Source organism: Oryctolagus cuniculus, chromosome 6 (assembly GCF_964237555.1).
Source record: "Oryctolagus cuniculus chromosome 6, mOryCun1.1, whole genome shotgun sequence".
In the NCBI taxonomy this organism is placed as follows: Eukaryota; Metazoa; Chordata; class Mammalia; order Lagomorpha; family Leporidae; genus Oryctolagus; species Oryctolagus cuniculus.
Window position 1 is genome coordinate 2,710,743 of NC_091437.1, and position 16,663 is coordinate 2,727,405.

The 16,663-nt window shown below is 60.1% G+C and overlaps 1 protein-coding gene across 3 annotated transcripts in view; it reads left to right on the forward strand.

Moving 5' to 3' along the window:
- The window catches only part of CAMK4 (calcium/calmodulin dependent protein kinase IV), a 177,829-nt gene that overhangs the window by 93,109 nt on the left and 68,057 nt on the right, over positions 1–16,663 (forward strand). For all 3 annotated transcript variants that reach the window (XM_070075969.1, XM_051834544.2, XM_051834545.2), the window contains 2 exons: positions 8,459–8,521; positions 10,652–10,734. In XM_070075969.1, coding sequence (XP_069932070.1) covers positions 8,459–8,521; positions 10,652–10,734 — 146 coding nt within the window. The remainder of the gene's footprint in view (positions 1–8,458; positions 8,522–10,651; positions 10,735–16,663) is intronic.

The following is a 16,663-nucleotide window of genomic DNA, read 5'->3' on the forward strand; positions in this document are numbered from 1 at the left end:
GGTCACTCCTCGGAGGTGCTGCCTGCCCTGAGGGCCCCTCACTCACAGGGCTCAGGGTCCTGACCTGCGGGTGTCTGTCTTGAAGGAAGGAGCAGGGTCACTCCTCGGAGGTGCTGCCTGCCCTGAGGGCCCCTCACTCACAGGGCTCAGGGTCCTGACCTGCGGGTGCCTGTCTGAGAAGGAAGGAGCAGGGTCACTCCTCGGAGGTGCTGCCTGCCCTGAGGGCCCCTCACTCACAGGGCTCAGGGTCCTGACCTGCGGGGGTCTGTCTTGAAGGAAGGAGCAGGGTCATTCCTCAGAGGTGCTGCCTGCCCTGAGGGCCCCTCACTCACAGGGCTCAGGGTCCTGATCTGCGTGCGGGTGTCTGTCTTGCTGGTCACGCCTCTGGGAGATGCTGGTGCTCTGCTCTAACTCTATGGTAGCCACTGGTTTGCTGCTCTCTGGGGAGATGGTGCCTCTCTCCTCTGGTTCTCCCAGCGTTTATGGGGAGCAGTAACTGTCAAACTTTCAAACAGAACTTGAGGCTCACCATTTCAAAGCCATCCTCATCTGATTGGAATGCTTTATTAATACTGCTTTCCTGTACTGGCCTCATGCTGGTCCGAGTCAAATGTAAAACAAGGGACTCATTCCCCCTCCTCCACCACCTCACTGTGTCCAGAGCACGCCACTGCCCCACTTCTAGGCCATCACCTCTGTGCAGCTGACCTTCATCCTCTGCACTCAGCTCACACCCACACTGCAACCCAGAGCATTCTGGACCAAGAGCTGTGAAAGGCAAGGCTGGGAGGCCCAGGGAGGGTGCCATTTTGGCTTCTTCCAGGTGCTCAGGGTGTGGTGGAGAAAGGGTGGAGAAAGCAGGGAGCAGGTGAGTGGTGTGTTCAGCACCACGGACAGGGCTGGTCACCTCTGGGAGTGGGTGGTGTGTTCAGCACCACGGACAGGGCTGGTCGCCTCTGGGAGTGGGTGGGTGGTGTGTTCAGCACCACGGACAGGGCTGATCATCTCTGGGAGTGGCAGCTGGTGATGGGTTCAGCACCGTGGACAGGGACAGGCCTCTCTGAAGCTGCTCCTCTGTGGCTTCCCTGTCTGGAAGCAGCCATTGGAGCCTTTCTGTGTCTCATCCTTCACACTTTCCCATGCACATCCCACATCCAGCCCCCCTTCAGACACTGACAGACGGTCCCTGCCTGAAGGCACCCATGCCCTTTCGCCTGCTCCCTCACTGCTGCCTGGGCCCAGCTCCCCCTCACCTGGACTACTGCAGGGCCTCGGTGTGGTCCCTGTTTCTCATCAGCCTCACCCTGCCAGAGCCATTGTTTCCTTTAGGAGCTCGGCTGGGGTCATGTCCTTCGTCCCGTGGTGGCTGACCCCTTGTGGTCAGCATCTGCTCCTGTCATCCACTCTGTCGTCCTCTGCCCTTGGCTCTGGCTGCCCTGGCTCCCTGCCCCAGCTGAGTGGCTGCAGGCCCTTTGCATGTGTGTTTCTCCATCTGGTGCCCTCTCTCACCCTCCCCTCAGCTCAGCTTTGATCTTTTTCTTTCCTTCCTTCCATACTGAACTTAGCACCTCGGGACCTTTGCCTACTTACTTATTCCTCTTCTTAGGCCAGGAAATCCGCTTTTCACCACTAGATCCTTACGCCCAGAATAGCATCAGTACAGAGTGGGCGGTCAAAAACGCCTGGGGAATAGGTGGATAAAGCTGACTGAATGAGATGCCTCAGGCTGGGTGGACTGGTGGACGACAGGCAGCGCTCGGAGGGCCCTGTGGCGTTTGGAGTGCATGTGAAAGCAGGGCCAGCCCACGTGGCTCTGCATTTGCTCCGTTCAGGCGCAGAGAGGAGTGGAGTTTCACCAAAGGGAGGGCTTTGGCTGTGAGGACGGCAGAGGGGTGGGTGTTCCTGTGGACCTTGGACCTCAGCAGAGTAGGAGCTGGACAGACAGGCGGCGGAATCTGCGCATGCAGTGAGTGTTGACATGAGGAGTACACCAAGGTGGTTTCGAGTGACTGCTGTGAGGCTGTGGGTTTCCAAGCTGAGGCCAGGATATCGAGCAAACCGCGTCCTGAAGATGGAGTCGCTGAGAAAGGTGACGGCAGTCATGGCTGAGATGGACATAAATGCACAGGTCTACAGTGTGGAGACAAGGGGACGGCTGCTCCCAGGAGGGGGGTGCAGGAGAAGCCAGGGTTTTGCAGGGAGAAGAGAGGAGAGAGCGTAGACGCAACAACAGGGAGCAGGAAGCCCTCTCTCTTGCATCAGCCTCTGTGGTGCGGCTCCTCCTGGAGCAGGAACAGGTCGTGTGAGAGATGGCCATGACGTGTCCAGACTCTGTTAGGCAGTGATCAGAGCTGGGGGAAATGCTGCAGTCTGGGGAGGTCACAGCCCCCGGTAGGAAAACCGCAGCATTTGTGTGTATCCTAGGGTGGAGCTTGGTGTGGACAGAAGCTGCTCCCAGCTTCAGATACTGGTGGACTAAAACGGCCATCGCTGCATGTAACAGAACCCCAGGGGCCAGGCCTTTCCACCGGCGTGAGTGCTGGCGTGGACTCGTGTGTTGGAAAGCGGACGCCACACACATGGCAGCCATTGTGGAGCTGGACGTCGTTCCGTCTTTTACCCATGGTCAGTTTATATCCCGCCTGCTTCCACGGAGCACTGGGGAGTCCGGAAGCTGTGCTCCATGTCGTGGTCTCCAGAGGCCGTGCAAGCCAAAGAGGCTGGGAAAAGAGTAGAGAAACACAGGGTTCAGGGTCCCGGCCCCCGCGTGGACAGTGATGTGAGGCCTCATACTGGGTGGAAGACTGCGGTGCCCACTGAGAGGGAGCCAGGAGGGCCGCACCCCTGGAGGCAGGGGTCACCCAGGCCTCTCAAGAGTTGAAGTTCATGTATTCCCCTCAGGGCTGTGGCTGGGGGACTGGAGCCCAGCCTCTCCCTTACCTCCCCCAGGCCATGCACGGCAACTTCCTGCAGCCGCCCATCATGCCCACTGAGCAGGAGCCGCTGTTCTGTTCTCCACTTCCTGCGCTTTCGTCCCCACGTGTTTCCCGGTCCTTCCTCCCTCCTTGTCCTTATGGATCACCCCAGGCCTGACACAGGGCGTACTGGCTGTGTGTGTGCACAGGGGCCTGTGTTCAGCCCACCCGGTGCCAGCCGGGAGTCTGTCCTGGGGTGACTTGAATCAGAGCTCCTGTCCACGGCTTTCTCTCCACCCACTTCAGGGCAGACAGCAAAACTGGGCTTTCTCTCTACAGGGAGGAATCCGGAGCTCTGTGGAGTTCTGAAACCAGGCTGGCTTTTGTTATGTTTTATTAATTTTTCCTGTGTGAAAATGTTTAAGTCTGTTTTATATTGAAAGTGTATTGGGGCCGACGCCATGGCACACTAGGCTAATCCTCCGTCTGCAGCGCTGGCAGTTCGGGTTCTAGTCCCAGTTGGGGCGCCAGATTCTGTCCCGGTTGCTCCTCTTCCAGTCCAGCTCTCTGCTGTGGCCTGCGAAAGCAGTGGAGGATGGCCCAAGTGCTTGGGCCCTGCACCCACATGGGAGACCAGGAAGAAGCACCTGGTTCCTGGCTTTGGATTGGCGCAGCGCCGGCCGTGGTGGCCATTTGGGGGGTGGACCAATGGAAGGAAGACCTTTCTCTCTGTCTCTCTCACTGTCTAACTCTGCCTGTCCAAAAAAAAAAAAAAAAGCAGAAAGTGTATTGGGGGCTGGCATTGTGGCATAGTGGGTAAAACTGCTACCTGTGATGCTGGCATCCCATATGCACACTGGTTCAAGTCTTGGATGCTCTAGTTCTGATCCAGCTCCTTGCTGTGTCCTAAGAAAGCAGAAGAGCCTGGTCCAAGTGCTTGGGCCCCTGCACCCACGTAGGAGATTTGGATGAAGCTCCTGGCTCTGGCCTGGCTCAGTGCTGGATGTTGTAGCCATCTGGGGAGTGAACCAGCCTAAAGAAGATATTCTCTCTCTCTCTTTAACTTTTAAAATAAATAAATAATTTAAAAATAAGTACGTCAGAAGCCATGGGGTCCTTGGGGTGGTGGGAGAGGAGCTGCAGCGAGGCTGTGAAGAGCAGCCGGGAGCTGAGCTGTTTGCCGATTTCCCATTCCCTGCTGGCGGCCAGCACCAGGGCCACAGAGTGCAGGGGAGGCAGGGTGCTCCCAGATGTGCTGTGGGACAGCGCCTGTGAACCCTGTGGTCTCAAGTGCCCTGGGCTGGGCTAGACACCGGGGGGCCTCCCCAGGGTCCCTCTGCCCACCTGCGCCCAAGCCAGGAGTGGCCACGCTGCCCTGGGCCGTGTCTCGCAGGGAGCCAGCCAGCAGCACCTGACATCCTTGCACTTCCAGCCACTTTGGGTTTGGATGGGGTCTGGGCTGCCCAGAGAGGGTGTGCATCACAGGTGCCTCCCCACAGCTAGGGAAGGCCCAGCAGGAGGAGGAGGCTTCTGGGCAGGTGAATCCCCTCTGTCCTCCTCCATCCTCCCCCGGGGGCCTCCTCAAACCTGGCACGCCCTGTGCAGTGCCTTGAGCAAGGCAGACAGGACGGCCGGTCTGCTGTCTCCACCTCGCAGTGCAGGAGCCGACCTGGCTGCTCTGTGTCTCCCCCCTTCCTGTGTGCCGCTTTCCTCACTCGCACCTTCCAGACAAGCACCAGTGTGGAACGTTGCTGTGGCAAAAGCCACCGTTAGGGTCGCAATGATGCCACCCTTCAGGGTACTCTGTGGGCCCAGGTGTGGGCCAGGCTTCCAAGGTCGTTGGGGCCAGTGAGACGTGGTGATGACGGCGGTCATTCCGCCACCCAGTGACCCCTGTGGCTTTCGTGGTGGGGTTTTCTAGGAGAGGAGAGCTCGCTGAGTGGGCGGCACGAGAGGGCGGAGCCTCGCTGAGTGGGCGGCACGGGAGGGCGGAGCCTCGCTGAGTGGGCGGCACGGGAGGGCGGAGCCTCGCTGAGTGGGCGGCACAGGAGGGCGGAGCCTGTCCATGCAGCTCCTGGTGGTTTGGGAGGGAGTGCAGGAGTGGGGGATAGCACTCACTTCTGGAACCAGAGGCATCTCAGGCCGGCAGAGATGAGCCAGCCGTCAGGACCCCGTGTGACCTCCGAGCTGTGACACCGTGGGCACCGGCGCTTGGTGTCCCAGCCACGGCCCTGTCAGGTTCTCTTCTCTCCATGTCCCCTCTCCCCTCTGCTGGGCCCGGGTTCCAGGGCTGAGACTTGGGTCCAGGCTTCGTCACTCACTGTGTCTCCCGGGTCGTGGTGTTTGCTCCCCGCGTCCCCCGAGCTGCTTCTCAGCCTGTGGCCAGGCTCCTTGTTCTTCCACTGAGGTGGCCGCCAGCGCGCATTTCTTTTACTTCCTCCTCCGCATTCTGTTCTCGGTTGGTAATGTGAAGTTCTCAGAAGTAGTGGTTCTCCAATGCTGTGGCCTTGGGAGCCCTGCATGCCTGGGACATTGTTGAGGACCCCAGTGATGACACGCATGTACTGTCCATGTTTAAGACTTTGAAAGTTTTTAAATCTTGATTTTTAAATGACAGTGATAAACCCGTTACATTTGGAGGTGATGTGTTAACGAAAACCTCTCTGCTAGGGCCGGCGCCGAGGCTCAATGGGCTAATCCTCCACCTTGCGGCGCCGGCACACCAGGTTCTAGTCCCGGTCGGGGCGCCGGATTCTGTCCCGGTTGCCCCTCTTCCAGGCCAGCTCTCTGCTGTGGCCAGGGAGGGCAGTGGAGGATGGCCCAAGTCCTTGGGCCCTGTACCCCATGGGAGACCAGGATAAGTACCTGGCTCCTGCCATTGGATCAGCGCGGTGCACCGGCTGCAGTGCACTGGCTGCGTGGCCATTGGAGGGTGAACCAATGGCAAAGGAAGACCTTTCTCTCTGTCTCTCTCACTGTCCACTCTGCCTGTAAAAAAAGGAAAAGAAAAAAACCTCTCTGCTTTGCAAAAGAGAAAGCATTCAGTGAGGAGAGTGGCACCATCGTGCGCGGCTCTTACTCTCATGTCTTAGAAGATGACTTGGCTCTCACCCGCTCCAGCACCCAATTTGTGTTGTTTAAAGTACATGGAAAACATCTGGCCTCACTGCGATACATGAGTGGGAGGGGGAGGACCTCGCGGGTGCGCTGATGGGGTCCCAGGAGGTCTCAGGAGCCCGGGGTACTCAGCGGCCATGCTGTCAGTTGAGACTGGTGCAGTGAGTGCCGGGAAAAGTGTCCTCTTCAGATTGTTCTGAAGGAAAGTGAATTCCAGACGCGGTGACTGACACAGTGGGGGGTTGCTGCTGCAGACGCTGGGCATTCGGACCTACCGGAGCCTCTCAGAGTTCATGTTTTACCTCCCAGAGAACTGACACCCCAGCGTGCTGTGTGAGCGCACGCCGTGGAGCACAGCAGAGCGTCCATTTGTGTCAGAATATCCTTTGTTTAACACAGGTACATCATATAAAAATAAGACGCCCTAGTATCATAATTTTACATTAATCAGAAATATAAGAAAACAGGAAGGGGATCCTGTGTCACACACACCGCAAAGCTGTCATGAGAAAAGTAAAGTTCAATACCAGGACTTTCAGTGCAGGGACACCTGTGCCCTTCCTGCACTAGCGACAAGTGTGCTTGTTTGTGCCGACTCCTCGGGGACCTGAGGAGGGAGGCAGAGGTGTGTGGGGTGGGCCAGTCTGGAGACCTCAGGGGCTTCTACCAATCTTGTACAAGGCCAGGCAGAGCTCTGGAGAGGCTGTGGGGTCCGCTCAGTGTCCAGCAGGTGCCTCTCTGTTCAGATACCCCCTACTTGTGTCCAGTTCAACAGCAAAAGAGCCCCTCCCCGCCCTGGGCCATGCTGCGTCCCCACCAGCCACAGCGGCCGGCACGCTCACAGCCTCCTGCGCCCTCGCACAATCGAGCAGAGCATTCCATGTCCGGGATGAACAGTCATGTGATTCTTTAATTGCTAGTAACAGCAGAGTCTTTTAGAGTGAGGCCCCATTTGAATGTTTGCAGTGTTTCACCGCGTGTAAAATGATGGCAAGTATTCCCTGTGTCGGTACAGGGGTGTGGGGCCAAGCACCCCACCCCACAGCTGCACTGTGATCTCGCTGCAGGAAGGCCCGTTTTCCTTGGTGTCGCACGTCCCCCGTTGCCCCCGTTGTCCCCCATTGCCCCCCGTTGTCCCCCGTTGCCCCCCGTTGTCCCCCGTTGTCCCTGTGGGGCTGAGCACGAGGACCCTCGGTAGATCTCACTCCTGAGCACTCGTCCCACAATCAGGGAGTACACGGGCGCCCTTGAACCTGCAGCTCCCTGAGACACATTCTCTCGTTTTTAAACGGTCCAGCTTTTCTTAAATGCATACTTTCTTGCCTCGGAAGTGTTGAGAATGTGAGGAAAGCCAGGGGCTGTCTCCTGCCCTGCAGGGGACGGAGATCTCAGAAGCGGCTTTGTCCAGACGTCCATGCCAACCTTCCCTCCCGGACGGGGCCGCTGTTTGCTTCCTCGGCGTTTGTCACTAGGAGCATCAACAGTGGGCACAGCCCCTGCCCGGGAGCAGGGGTCACGGCGGGCTGGGCGGGCTGTGGCTCACCCACCAGCCGGGCCACTGCCTCCCTCAGTTTCCCGTGTGGATCTAAGAGAATTCCTAGCAAAAGGGTGCATTTGGGTTACCAGTAAACACTCACTGTTCTCTGTGTTAAATCTGATGGCAGGAGTTACTGATAATTAACTATTGATCATTTATTGGCCAGTCCAGGATCTGAAAGAATCAGGAAGTAGTTCCCCAGGGCCTAGTGCCCGTGGGAGACAGAGGGAACATCACTTCAGGCGGTCAGCAAGGGCGGCCCTGGGACACAGGAGCCAGGCCGCTGCTTGGGACACTGCGTCCCCTGTCAGAGTGCCTGCGGTTGAGTCCTGCCTCCACCGCCATCCCCCTCCCTGCTCGTGCACCCTGGGAGGCAGCAGGTGATGGCCCAGAGTACTTGGGTCCTTGTCATCCATGTGGGGGACCCCAAGGAGCTCTGGGCTCCTGGCTTCAGCCTGGCCAGCCCCAGCCCCAGCCCCAGCCGTTGTGTCTGGGGAGTGAACCAGTGGATGAAAGCTCTCTCTCCCAAGTTGTCTGTTGGCTCCTGATTTCCTTCAAACAAACAACCAACAACAAGAAAACGTCGGCGAAGGCGTTCTTAGTGTGTGCCAGCCGTGGTCAGTGGAGGGGCCTGACCCCCGCTTGGCCCGTCAGTCACTCGTCTCATACACGCGTACCAGAGGAGGCCGAGACCAACCTACGAGAGTGGTCCCTGAGGTCAGAGGCAGAGGGAGCTTGCGGGTAGAGACGGAGCACGGAGCTCCTGCGGCTTTGTTTCCTGCCACAGAGAGACAGACAGAGGTGGAGTCTGGGGCCCGGGACTGGGCTGCTGCTGCTGCTCGGACCCCAGGCCAGTCTGCCTCAGCTTCTCTCTGACCTTGCCTTGCAGGTGGACAAGAAGATCGTGCGGACTGAGATAGGAGTCCTTCTGCGCCTCTCCCACCCCAACATCGTAAGTGGCTTTTGACCTCTTCCCATTAGTGTCCCGGACTGCAGAGCAGGGCCTTGGTCCCTCCCTGTCCCTGCAGATGACCAGAAGGGATTTCCTCTGCCTCTGGTGGCCACCTCGTGTCTGTCCTCATCCGTCTCAGTTCTCGGGCTGAATGAATCTGCTCCCAGAAAGCTCACAAATGCACAGGCGTGCGTAAGAGGATGAGACCTGGCGACCTGGCCTGCCTCCTCCCTGCACCGGTCTTAGGGACACCCGGGTGCTGGGGAGCCGTGAAGAGACCACGTGACTTTCTGGCTCTGGGGTCTCCTGTGAGGTTCTTGGGTGCAGGAGCACCCTGAGACGCTTGCTGAGGGGTGGCGAGGCTCTGCTTGGGGCAGGTGTGGACCCCACCCAAGGGAAGGGCCCGGGAGGAGCCCTCGTGAGCCAGGGAGAAGGGCACAGGCATCTCCGGGGCTGTTGCTGGTCGTTAAGAAGCGAGGTGTCCCCTTGAAGAAGATGTCACAGAAGCCCGTGGTGTCACAGGGAGACGACAGTGCTGAGGGCCAAGCTGAGGGACGCACCGGGCCGGCAGGGCAGGGGCAGGTGTTCCTGTCCATGGGCTCGGCTCTCAGGAGCGCCGCCCAGCGCCCGGGCACTGCCCTCGGCTCCGCCTTCCCCTATGCTTGTGCCCCTTGGTCCTGCGGGGTCTCAGCACAGTTCTGCCTTGGACACAGGAAAAGGATGGAGGGGGTGCGCAGGGCCCCAGAGGAGGCCACCAGGCTGTCAGGCACCCAGCTGCACAGGGCTGCTCCACCATGGGCGTCACTGACCAGAGCTGCCCCTGCCCACTGTCCACTGCCCAGAGGCCAGCAAACCAGGCCCAGGGCCACCCTCTGCCTCAGACCTGTCCTGATCCACAGCTGCTTCCCTGAACAAACTCAGGGTCCTGTTTGCCCAAAGTGCTGGACAGAATCCGGCTTGGCCACCACTCGTACAGGTCTCCTGGATTCCAGAGAGGGGTCAGAGTGGGCTTCGCACCACCGTAGAGCCGTCCTGGCCCCTGGCTTCTCAGATGTGCAGAGGGAGCATCCGAGATCAGCTGGCTTACCCGAGTCACATCACCGCTGCTCCCGCTTTTCCGGGGACGCCTCACCTGCAGCAGCGGGTCCACTGCGCAGCACACTGAGTCCAGAGAGCCTCAGCCCTGCCCCCGCCTCACCTCCCACCTGCCCTGCCCCTCCCCCCGTCCCTCACCTCCCCCCTGCCCCTCACTTCCCACCTGCCCCGCCCCTCACCTACCACCCTGCCCCTCACCCCCCTGCCCCTCACCTCTGACCCTGCCCCTGTCTCACCTCTGACCCTGCCCCTGCCCCACCTCCCACCATGCCCTGCCTCACCTCCCACCTGCCCCGCCTCACCTCCCACCCTGCCCCTCACCTCCCCTGTCCCCCACCTCCCACCTGCCCCTGCCCCACCTCCCACCTGCCCCTGCCCCACCTTCCACCCTGCCCCTCACCTCCCCCCTGCCCCTCACCTCCCCTGTCCCCCACCTCCCACCTGCCCTGCCCCACCTCCCACCTGCCCCTGCCCCACCTTCCACCGTGCCCCTCACCTCCCCCCTGCCCCTCACCTCCCCTGTCCCCCACCTCCCACCCTGCCCCTGCCCCACCTCCGACCCCTGCCCCTTACCTCCCACCCTGCCCCTCACCTCCCACCTGCCCCCACCCCACCTCCCACCCTGCCCCTCACCTCCCCCCTGCCCCTGCCCCTCACCTCCCCCCTGCCCCGCCCCACCTCCTCCCTGCCCCTCACGCCTGGCCTCCAGCAGAAGCAGGCATTTTCATCCCTGGCAACCACGATGCCTTCAAGTGTCTTCGGCTTCTTAGTTGGTTTTGTCCAGATTCTGCAGTTGGCGGAATGTAGCGAATGTTCCAAAGGCAGCTGCTTTTCGGCTGTTAAAAGGCACGGTGTCAGAACCCTGTGGCATCTTGGCAGTGTGAGGTGGCTGATGGGAGCGGCAGGTGCAGAGCAAGGGCCTTCGTCCGCCACGAGCCAGTGTGGCGCCGCGGCAGACTGCTGTCTCAGCCGCGGTCTCCCCGGTCTCCAAGAACCGAGAAGGTAAGGAGTACGTGGCCTTTCTCCTCTCCCCAGATAAAACTCAAGGAGATATTTGAAACCCCGACGGAGATCAGCCTGGTCCTGGAGCTCGTCACGGGAGGGGAGCTGTTTGACAGGTCAGTGGCCCAGCGTGCAGCCCCGTCTTCCCGGGAGGCTGCGCCTGCTGACACCCACAGGTCCTGGCGCGGCCGCCTGAGCGGCAGGGAGGGGGCGGGGGTGCTTCCTCGGGCGCCGGAGGCTGCTGCTGAGTGGGGGGTGGGGAGGGCCCTGGGACACCTGCTCACCTTCCCCACGGCGGCCAGAATTTCCAGTCCTCCAAAGGGGGACTTTGGAGGCCGCGTTTGGTGGGAACCGTGGCCGGGTGAGTGTGTGCTGTCCTGGTGGTCCGTGTGGCGTCCCCACACTCAGGAGACTCGGGACCTCCGAGGATGGCGTCACAGCCGCTTCCCTCAGCCTTCTGGGTTCCCGTACAGCCCGGTTGTCACGCCTTCACCCACCGTGCAGAGCAGAGGTGTGAGGGGTGGAGGTGCCCAGGACTCTGCCCCAGAGCGAGGCGCAGGCAGGCGGTGGGGACAGGGCGCGCCAGACGGATGTCTGTTGCCTCCCCGACCTGCTCAGAATCCCACAGACTCATGGGAGCCCTTTGCTGGGTCCATCAAGTCAGCTAGAAAGGGTGGAAGTGGAAGATGACAAAGAGGCCTGGTGGGTGCACGCTGGGCACGGCCAGCTGTGCAGGGTGAGTGTAGGGTAGGAGAGACATGGGGGGAGCCCCGACACAGCCTGGGTATTAGCTGAATGGATGGAGGAGCCCCTGTGGGGGGAAGGTACCTGCAGGAGATGGGCGTGGGATGTGCGGCAAGGGGAGCACCACTCCCTCTGCCGTGGTCCGAGTGTCTCCCCCAGACTCACACGTTCGCACCCGACCCCGGGGTGAGGCTCCAGGGCTGGGCCTTGGGGAGGGGACGAGGCCACATGTCAGAGCCCTCACAAGTGGGCGTAGTGCTCCGACAAAAGGCCCGAGAGATGCCGTGTGCCTGTGAGGCCACGGGTGCTGCTGCCGCCTGCAGGGAGTTGGTGCTTACCGGGTGGGCGCCCTGCTCCCCGCCCCTCCCCGCCCACCCCTTCGAGAGCTTGCTGCAGGCTGCGAGCCGCTCTCAGAGGCTGTGGCTGTGTAGCACTGCCCGGAGGGTCTGGGTCCTCAGGTGGGTGGGAGAAGACGGCTCAGCTTGACGGGAGCCACGTGGGCATTCCTGGAACACAGTGAGCTGTTAGGATTTAAAACCGGTGCCCTCTGGGAATGGTTGTTTGGCCTCGTCATCAAGATGCTGGCTAAGGTGCCTGTGTCCCGCCCCAGGAGGGTTCAGCGCCGACTCCAACTTCTTGCTAAGACGGAGCCTGGCAGGCGGCAGTGGTGGTCCGGTAGCTGGGACCTGACAGCCCGTGTGCGGTTCTGCACTGCATCCCTGGCTCTCGGCTCAGGCCTGGCCGCTCTGGGCGTCCGGGGGCACTCGGTGAGCACGTGGGGGTGTCTCTCTCTCTCTCTCTCTCTCTCTCTCTCTCTGTCTCTCTCACACACACACACACACACACACACACACACATCTCCCGAGGAGCTGATTTGGAAATACTGTGCTCTTTTCTGATTCTCATGTTTTAAGAGCAGCGAGTCACCTGGAGGCAGTGAGCAGCAGCAGCCTGAGCAGACGCCGGCGTGGTTCTGGGCGGGTGTCATCTGTCCGCCCGCCCGCCCATCCGGCAGCCAGGCTCACTGTTCTGAACGCTGGCCTCAGGAACTCAGCTGTGATGACTGCCTGAACTTACTGGGTCTCGGGCTGTTTGGGAAGCTGTGCTTTGGTGCTGGGAAAGCTCACTGGGCCTGGATCTGCCGTGCCGGCCTCGCTCTCGTTCTGAGCTTAGACGAGGCCCCTGCACCCACTCGTTCAGGGGTCGCCTGACTTCTCAGCCCCTGTCCTCCCTGTCGGCCTCTGCGCTGACCCCTGTGGGTGTCCTCCTCCGGCTCCCCGCAGGGCGCCTCACAGCCGGATCCTGCTGGGTGGAGCCCCCAGGCCTCCCCATGTGTCCCTGTGGAGTGTGGGCCTGAGAGAGACTGGGGTCCCTGGTTGTGAATTGTTCAGGGCAGGAGTGTGTGCCCAAGCTGTCACCCTCAGGCCGGGTACAGTTTCCCTACCTTCTCCTGCTTGGATTAATTTGGAATAGAGGCTTTCTCCCTCCCTCCACCCTGGGCTTTCTTCCGTGAAAGAATCTGGGGTGGAAGTTCATTCAGTTCTGGATAAAAAGTGGAGAGCTAAGAGCTAGCGTGAGTTTCCGGGGCAGAGACAGGTGGGTGGAGCAGTGACCTCACCATGGCCTCTGAAGGACGACAGCCAGGGAGCACGGGCCGCCGGCCCCTCCTCGTGGCTCAGGGGACGACCTCTTCCTGGATGTGGCTGGCTGCGTCGTCGATGAGCCGAGATGAGCTTGGCCTTTCCGTTAATAACTTAATTCCGCAGGCTGGCAGTGCATCCTGCATTATCATCCGCTGTTGGAGTTGTTTTCCTTCTTGAGAGCTAGTGTGGTCTCTTTGCTGCACTCAAGCCAAGACCAGACGTCTGTAACTGTGACGATAAGAATTCACTCCCTGGCTAATGATGCCTCTAATTGCGCCTAACAAATGAGCTAATGGAGGAACTGATGGAGAGATAACCATGTTAGGTCATAGCAGTCAGAATGGTGTATTTTTATTAGTAAGGATGCAGGGTGCTTACCAAAATTAAATAGTCAAAATCCAAGTGGAATCGACTGTTTCCTGTAGAATTTAAGTATTAATATGTAGGGCAGGTGATTAGAAATCTGGGGATGAAATCCATGATGATGTGCACGTCCAAGAAAACAAAAACAACAAAGTGAAGCCCCACACGTCCGACATCACGGGAAGAACATTCCAGAACTTGCTCTCCCATCCTTCCCCGCTGTGGAGTGTCACTTTGGCAGACACCCCAAGTGGGCCAGGTGTGAGGGGTCTGTGCAGCGCTCACTTCTCCCTGCCCCACACAGGGCCTGTTTTAAAGGGACTGGTTCAGCAGCACCCCCGCCTCTGATTCAGGCAGAAGTTCTCCCCTCTGGTTCTGTCTGTTGCCCAGGGCGTGTGCACACGCAGTGAGGTTCGGGTCTCGGCCTTTCTCGCTCTCTGATCCGCCAGCCTGGGTCTGCAGGCTGCCGTTCCCGCGTTGCTGTGAAGGTTTAGTCTTTGAGGCGTGGAGGGCTGGCACTGCAGGGTCTGCGGGGCGGCCGTCACGGAGCCGCACTGCCCTCCCAGGGAGGACCAGCTGCCGTGCGTTCTCGCTCCCGGGGCTGTGCCGTGAAGGGCCCCACTCTAAGCCTGGGGTTTGCCGGGGCTCCTGGGCAGGTCTGGGCGCTGGGCCCTGGCAGGGCCAGTCTCGCTCAGCCCACGCCTGTGGCCAGGGCCAGCCCTGGGAGCAGCTGTGCTTTGGTGGCTTTTTGTGCTCTCCAGGATCGGGGCTCCTGATGCCTTCGCCTCCTCGGTAGCTCTCTGATGTCTCCAAATAGATTTTTCAGAAGTACCGCCTCTGGCCTGCTTCCACCGCTGCCGTGAGGCCCGCCTGGCCCCGCACTGAGAGCAGAAACTCGGGCAGCGCTAACACGCTCTCACAGACACGGCTGCGTTCTCTTGAAAAGCCCACCCCGTGAGCTAGAGTACGGGAGAAGCACCCCTTGCATGGGTGTGGGCGGGGATTAGCCGAGGCCGTGACCTTGATTGGCTTCCTCTGTTAAGTGCTGGATCCTCAGTCTCTCATTTCCAGGGGAGTCCGTCCACATCCCTTTCGCTCATGGAGAGATCCTGAGCTGAGCTATTTGTGGGGTTAGGTCACTCAGAATCCCTTCCGTGCCCTTTGGTGAGGTGTTGGCTTCCGTGTTTTCCCAAGGGCAGGGGATAAATTCAGATTAAAATTCTGATCTGCCAGACCATGCTTTTTTTTTTATTTTTTAAAAGATTTATTTATTTGAAAGGCAGAGAATGGAGGGTGGAGACAGACAGACAGACAGATAAACAGACACAGAGACAAAGAGAGATGTTTTCCATCTGCTGGTTCACTCCCCAGATGGCCACAGCGGCCAGAGCTGGGCCGATCTGAAGCCAGGAGCATCTTCCAGGTCTGTCACATGGGTGCAGGGGCCCAAGGACTTGAGCCATCCTGCACTGCTTTCCCAGGCCATTAGCATGGAGCTGGATCAGCAGTGGAGCAGTTGAGACACAAACGGGCGCCCTGAATATGGGATACGGCGCTGCAGGTGGAGGCGTGACCTTCTACGCCTCAGCACCGGCCGCATATTCTCTGCATTTTCCAAAACTGAAACTACCATGGGAACTCCATGCACGGCAGCAGTGACGGGTGTGGGCCCTGCGCATAGCTCCTAGCCGCCTGCCCAGCCCTGGTGGCGCATAGCTCCTAGCCGCCTGCCCAGCTCTGGAGGTGCGTAGCTCCTAGCCGCCTGCCCAGCCCTGGTGGCGCATAGCTCCTAGCCGCCTGCCCAGCCCTGGTGGCGCATAGCTCCTAGCCGCCTGCCCAGCCCTGGAGGCGCGTAGCTCCTAGCCGCCTGCCCAGCCCTGGTGGCGCGTAGCTCCTAGCCGCCTGCCCAGCCCTGGTGGTAACCGCCACCTCAGCCTCCCTGGGCCGCCGACTCTTGGAGAAAAGGAGCTGAATCCTCCGAGCACTGTTTTTGGGAAAAACTTCCAGAAGTGGAGCTGAGGCCGCTCTCGCATGTCTCCCCAGGGCGGCTGGAGCTGGGTGCCCAGACTCAGAAGGGTCCTTGTGTGTGCAGGTCAGGAGGAGTCATGTGACGCAGTCTGATGGGCCGTTCTGTAAGGTCTCCGTGTCCGGAGAGCGATTAGTCGCTCAGCTGAGGGTCGCTGTCCAGCTCCTGTCAGGGTCTGGGCAGCGTGCAGATATTACTAAAATGATCTCGTTCAATGCTCACAGCAGCTCCTGTACGAGGCAGGCCCGATGTACGCGTCTCACAGACAGCTCCTGTTACGTCTCAGCCCAGCTAGGACCTTTGGGGGCCGTAGGGACGCAGGGCGGACTTGGGTGTGTCGCCCCCCAGGGCCTGTGGCTTGTGCTCTAACATCTAAAAGTCAGATTCTGTGAGTAGCCTCACACTTGTTCTTCCTTGAGTGTTGGCCCAACTTGAGCTTGAATACGTCTGGTTGTTTCTTCAGCCGTGAGTATGCTAAATGCGTCTCTTTATGTGGCTACAGATGAAGACAGCGTTCCTGGATGTGTCTAGGGTGAGTCTGCTTTTCCTAGCTGCTTGGCTGTAGAGGTGAGGTGGCAGAAGGGGACTCGGGAGAGTGGGGGCCTGGTGGTCATTTCCAGGGTGCCCCCGGAGCACGTGGGTGCAAGCAGCCGAGATCTGTGTGGAGGCCCCTGTCTCTGCAACACCATCCCGGAGCAGGCTTGGAGGGGGTGAGCTGTAGAGACAGAGGAAGGGGTGTGTTTAGGTCGAAGCTGTTTGTTTTTTCAAAAGCAGAAAGAGAGGAGACAGACGCATCAGAGAACCCAACAGGCCGGACGGTTCTGGAGGAAAGCGGCTCCGAGGGCGGGCTGTGGGGACGGGTCTGAGTCTGCCGCCTGGCAGCTGAGACGGAGCCCTTCCTCCTCTGTGGTTGCTGGTGAGACACGCGGCTCGGGTCAGAGACCAGTGGCTTTGTGCCAGGGGCATGGTGGGCGCACCTGTGTCGGCTCTCCTGGCCCTGCGAGGTCAGGGGGACGTCCAGCAGGCCTGGGAGGGGGGGTCCTGGACACAGAGTGAGTGTGTCACAGGAGAGAAAGTCCCTGGCGTGCAAGCGCGAGGCACAGTGGGGCCGTTCGGGGGAAGAGGGGTGCTCCCTCAGCGCACGGCACTGTGGGCCCCGGCGCTCCGCTTAGGGGAGAGAGGCAGACTTGTCTCTCGTGGAACTTCAGGACGGGGCAAATCTTTGACGTCAGAGCCGTGCCAGTCTGGGACTGGGGATGGGGCCGTGGG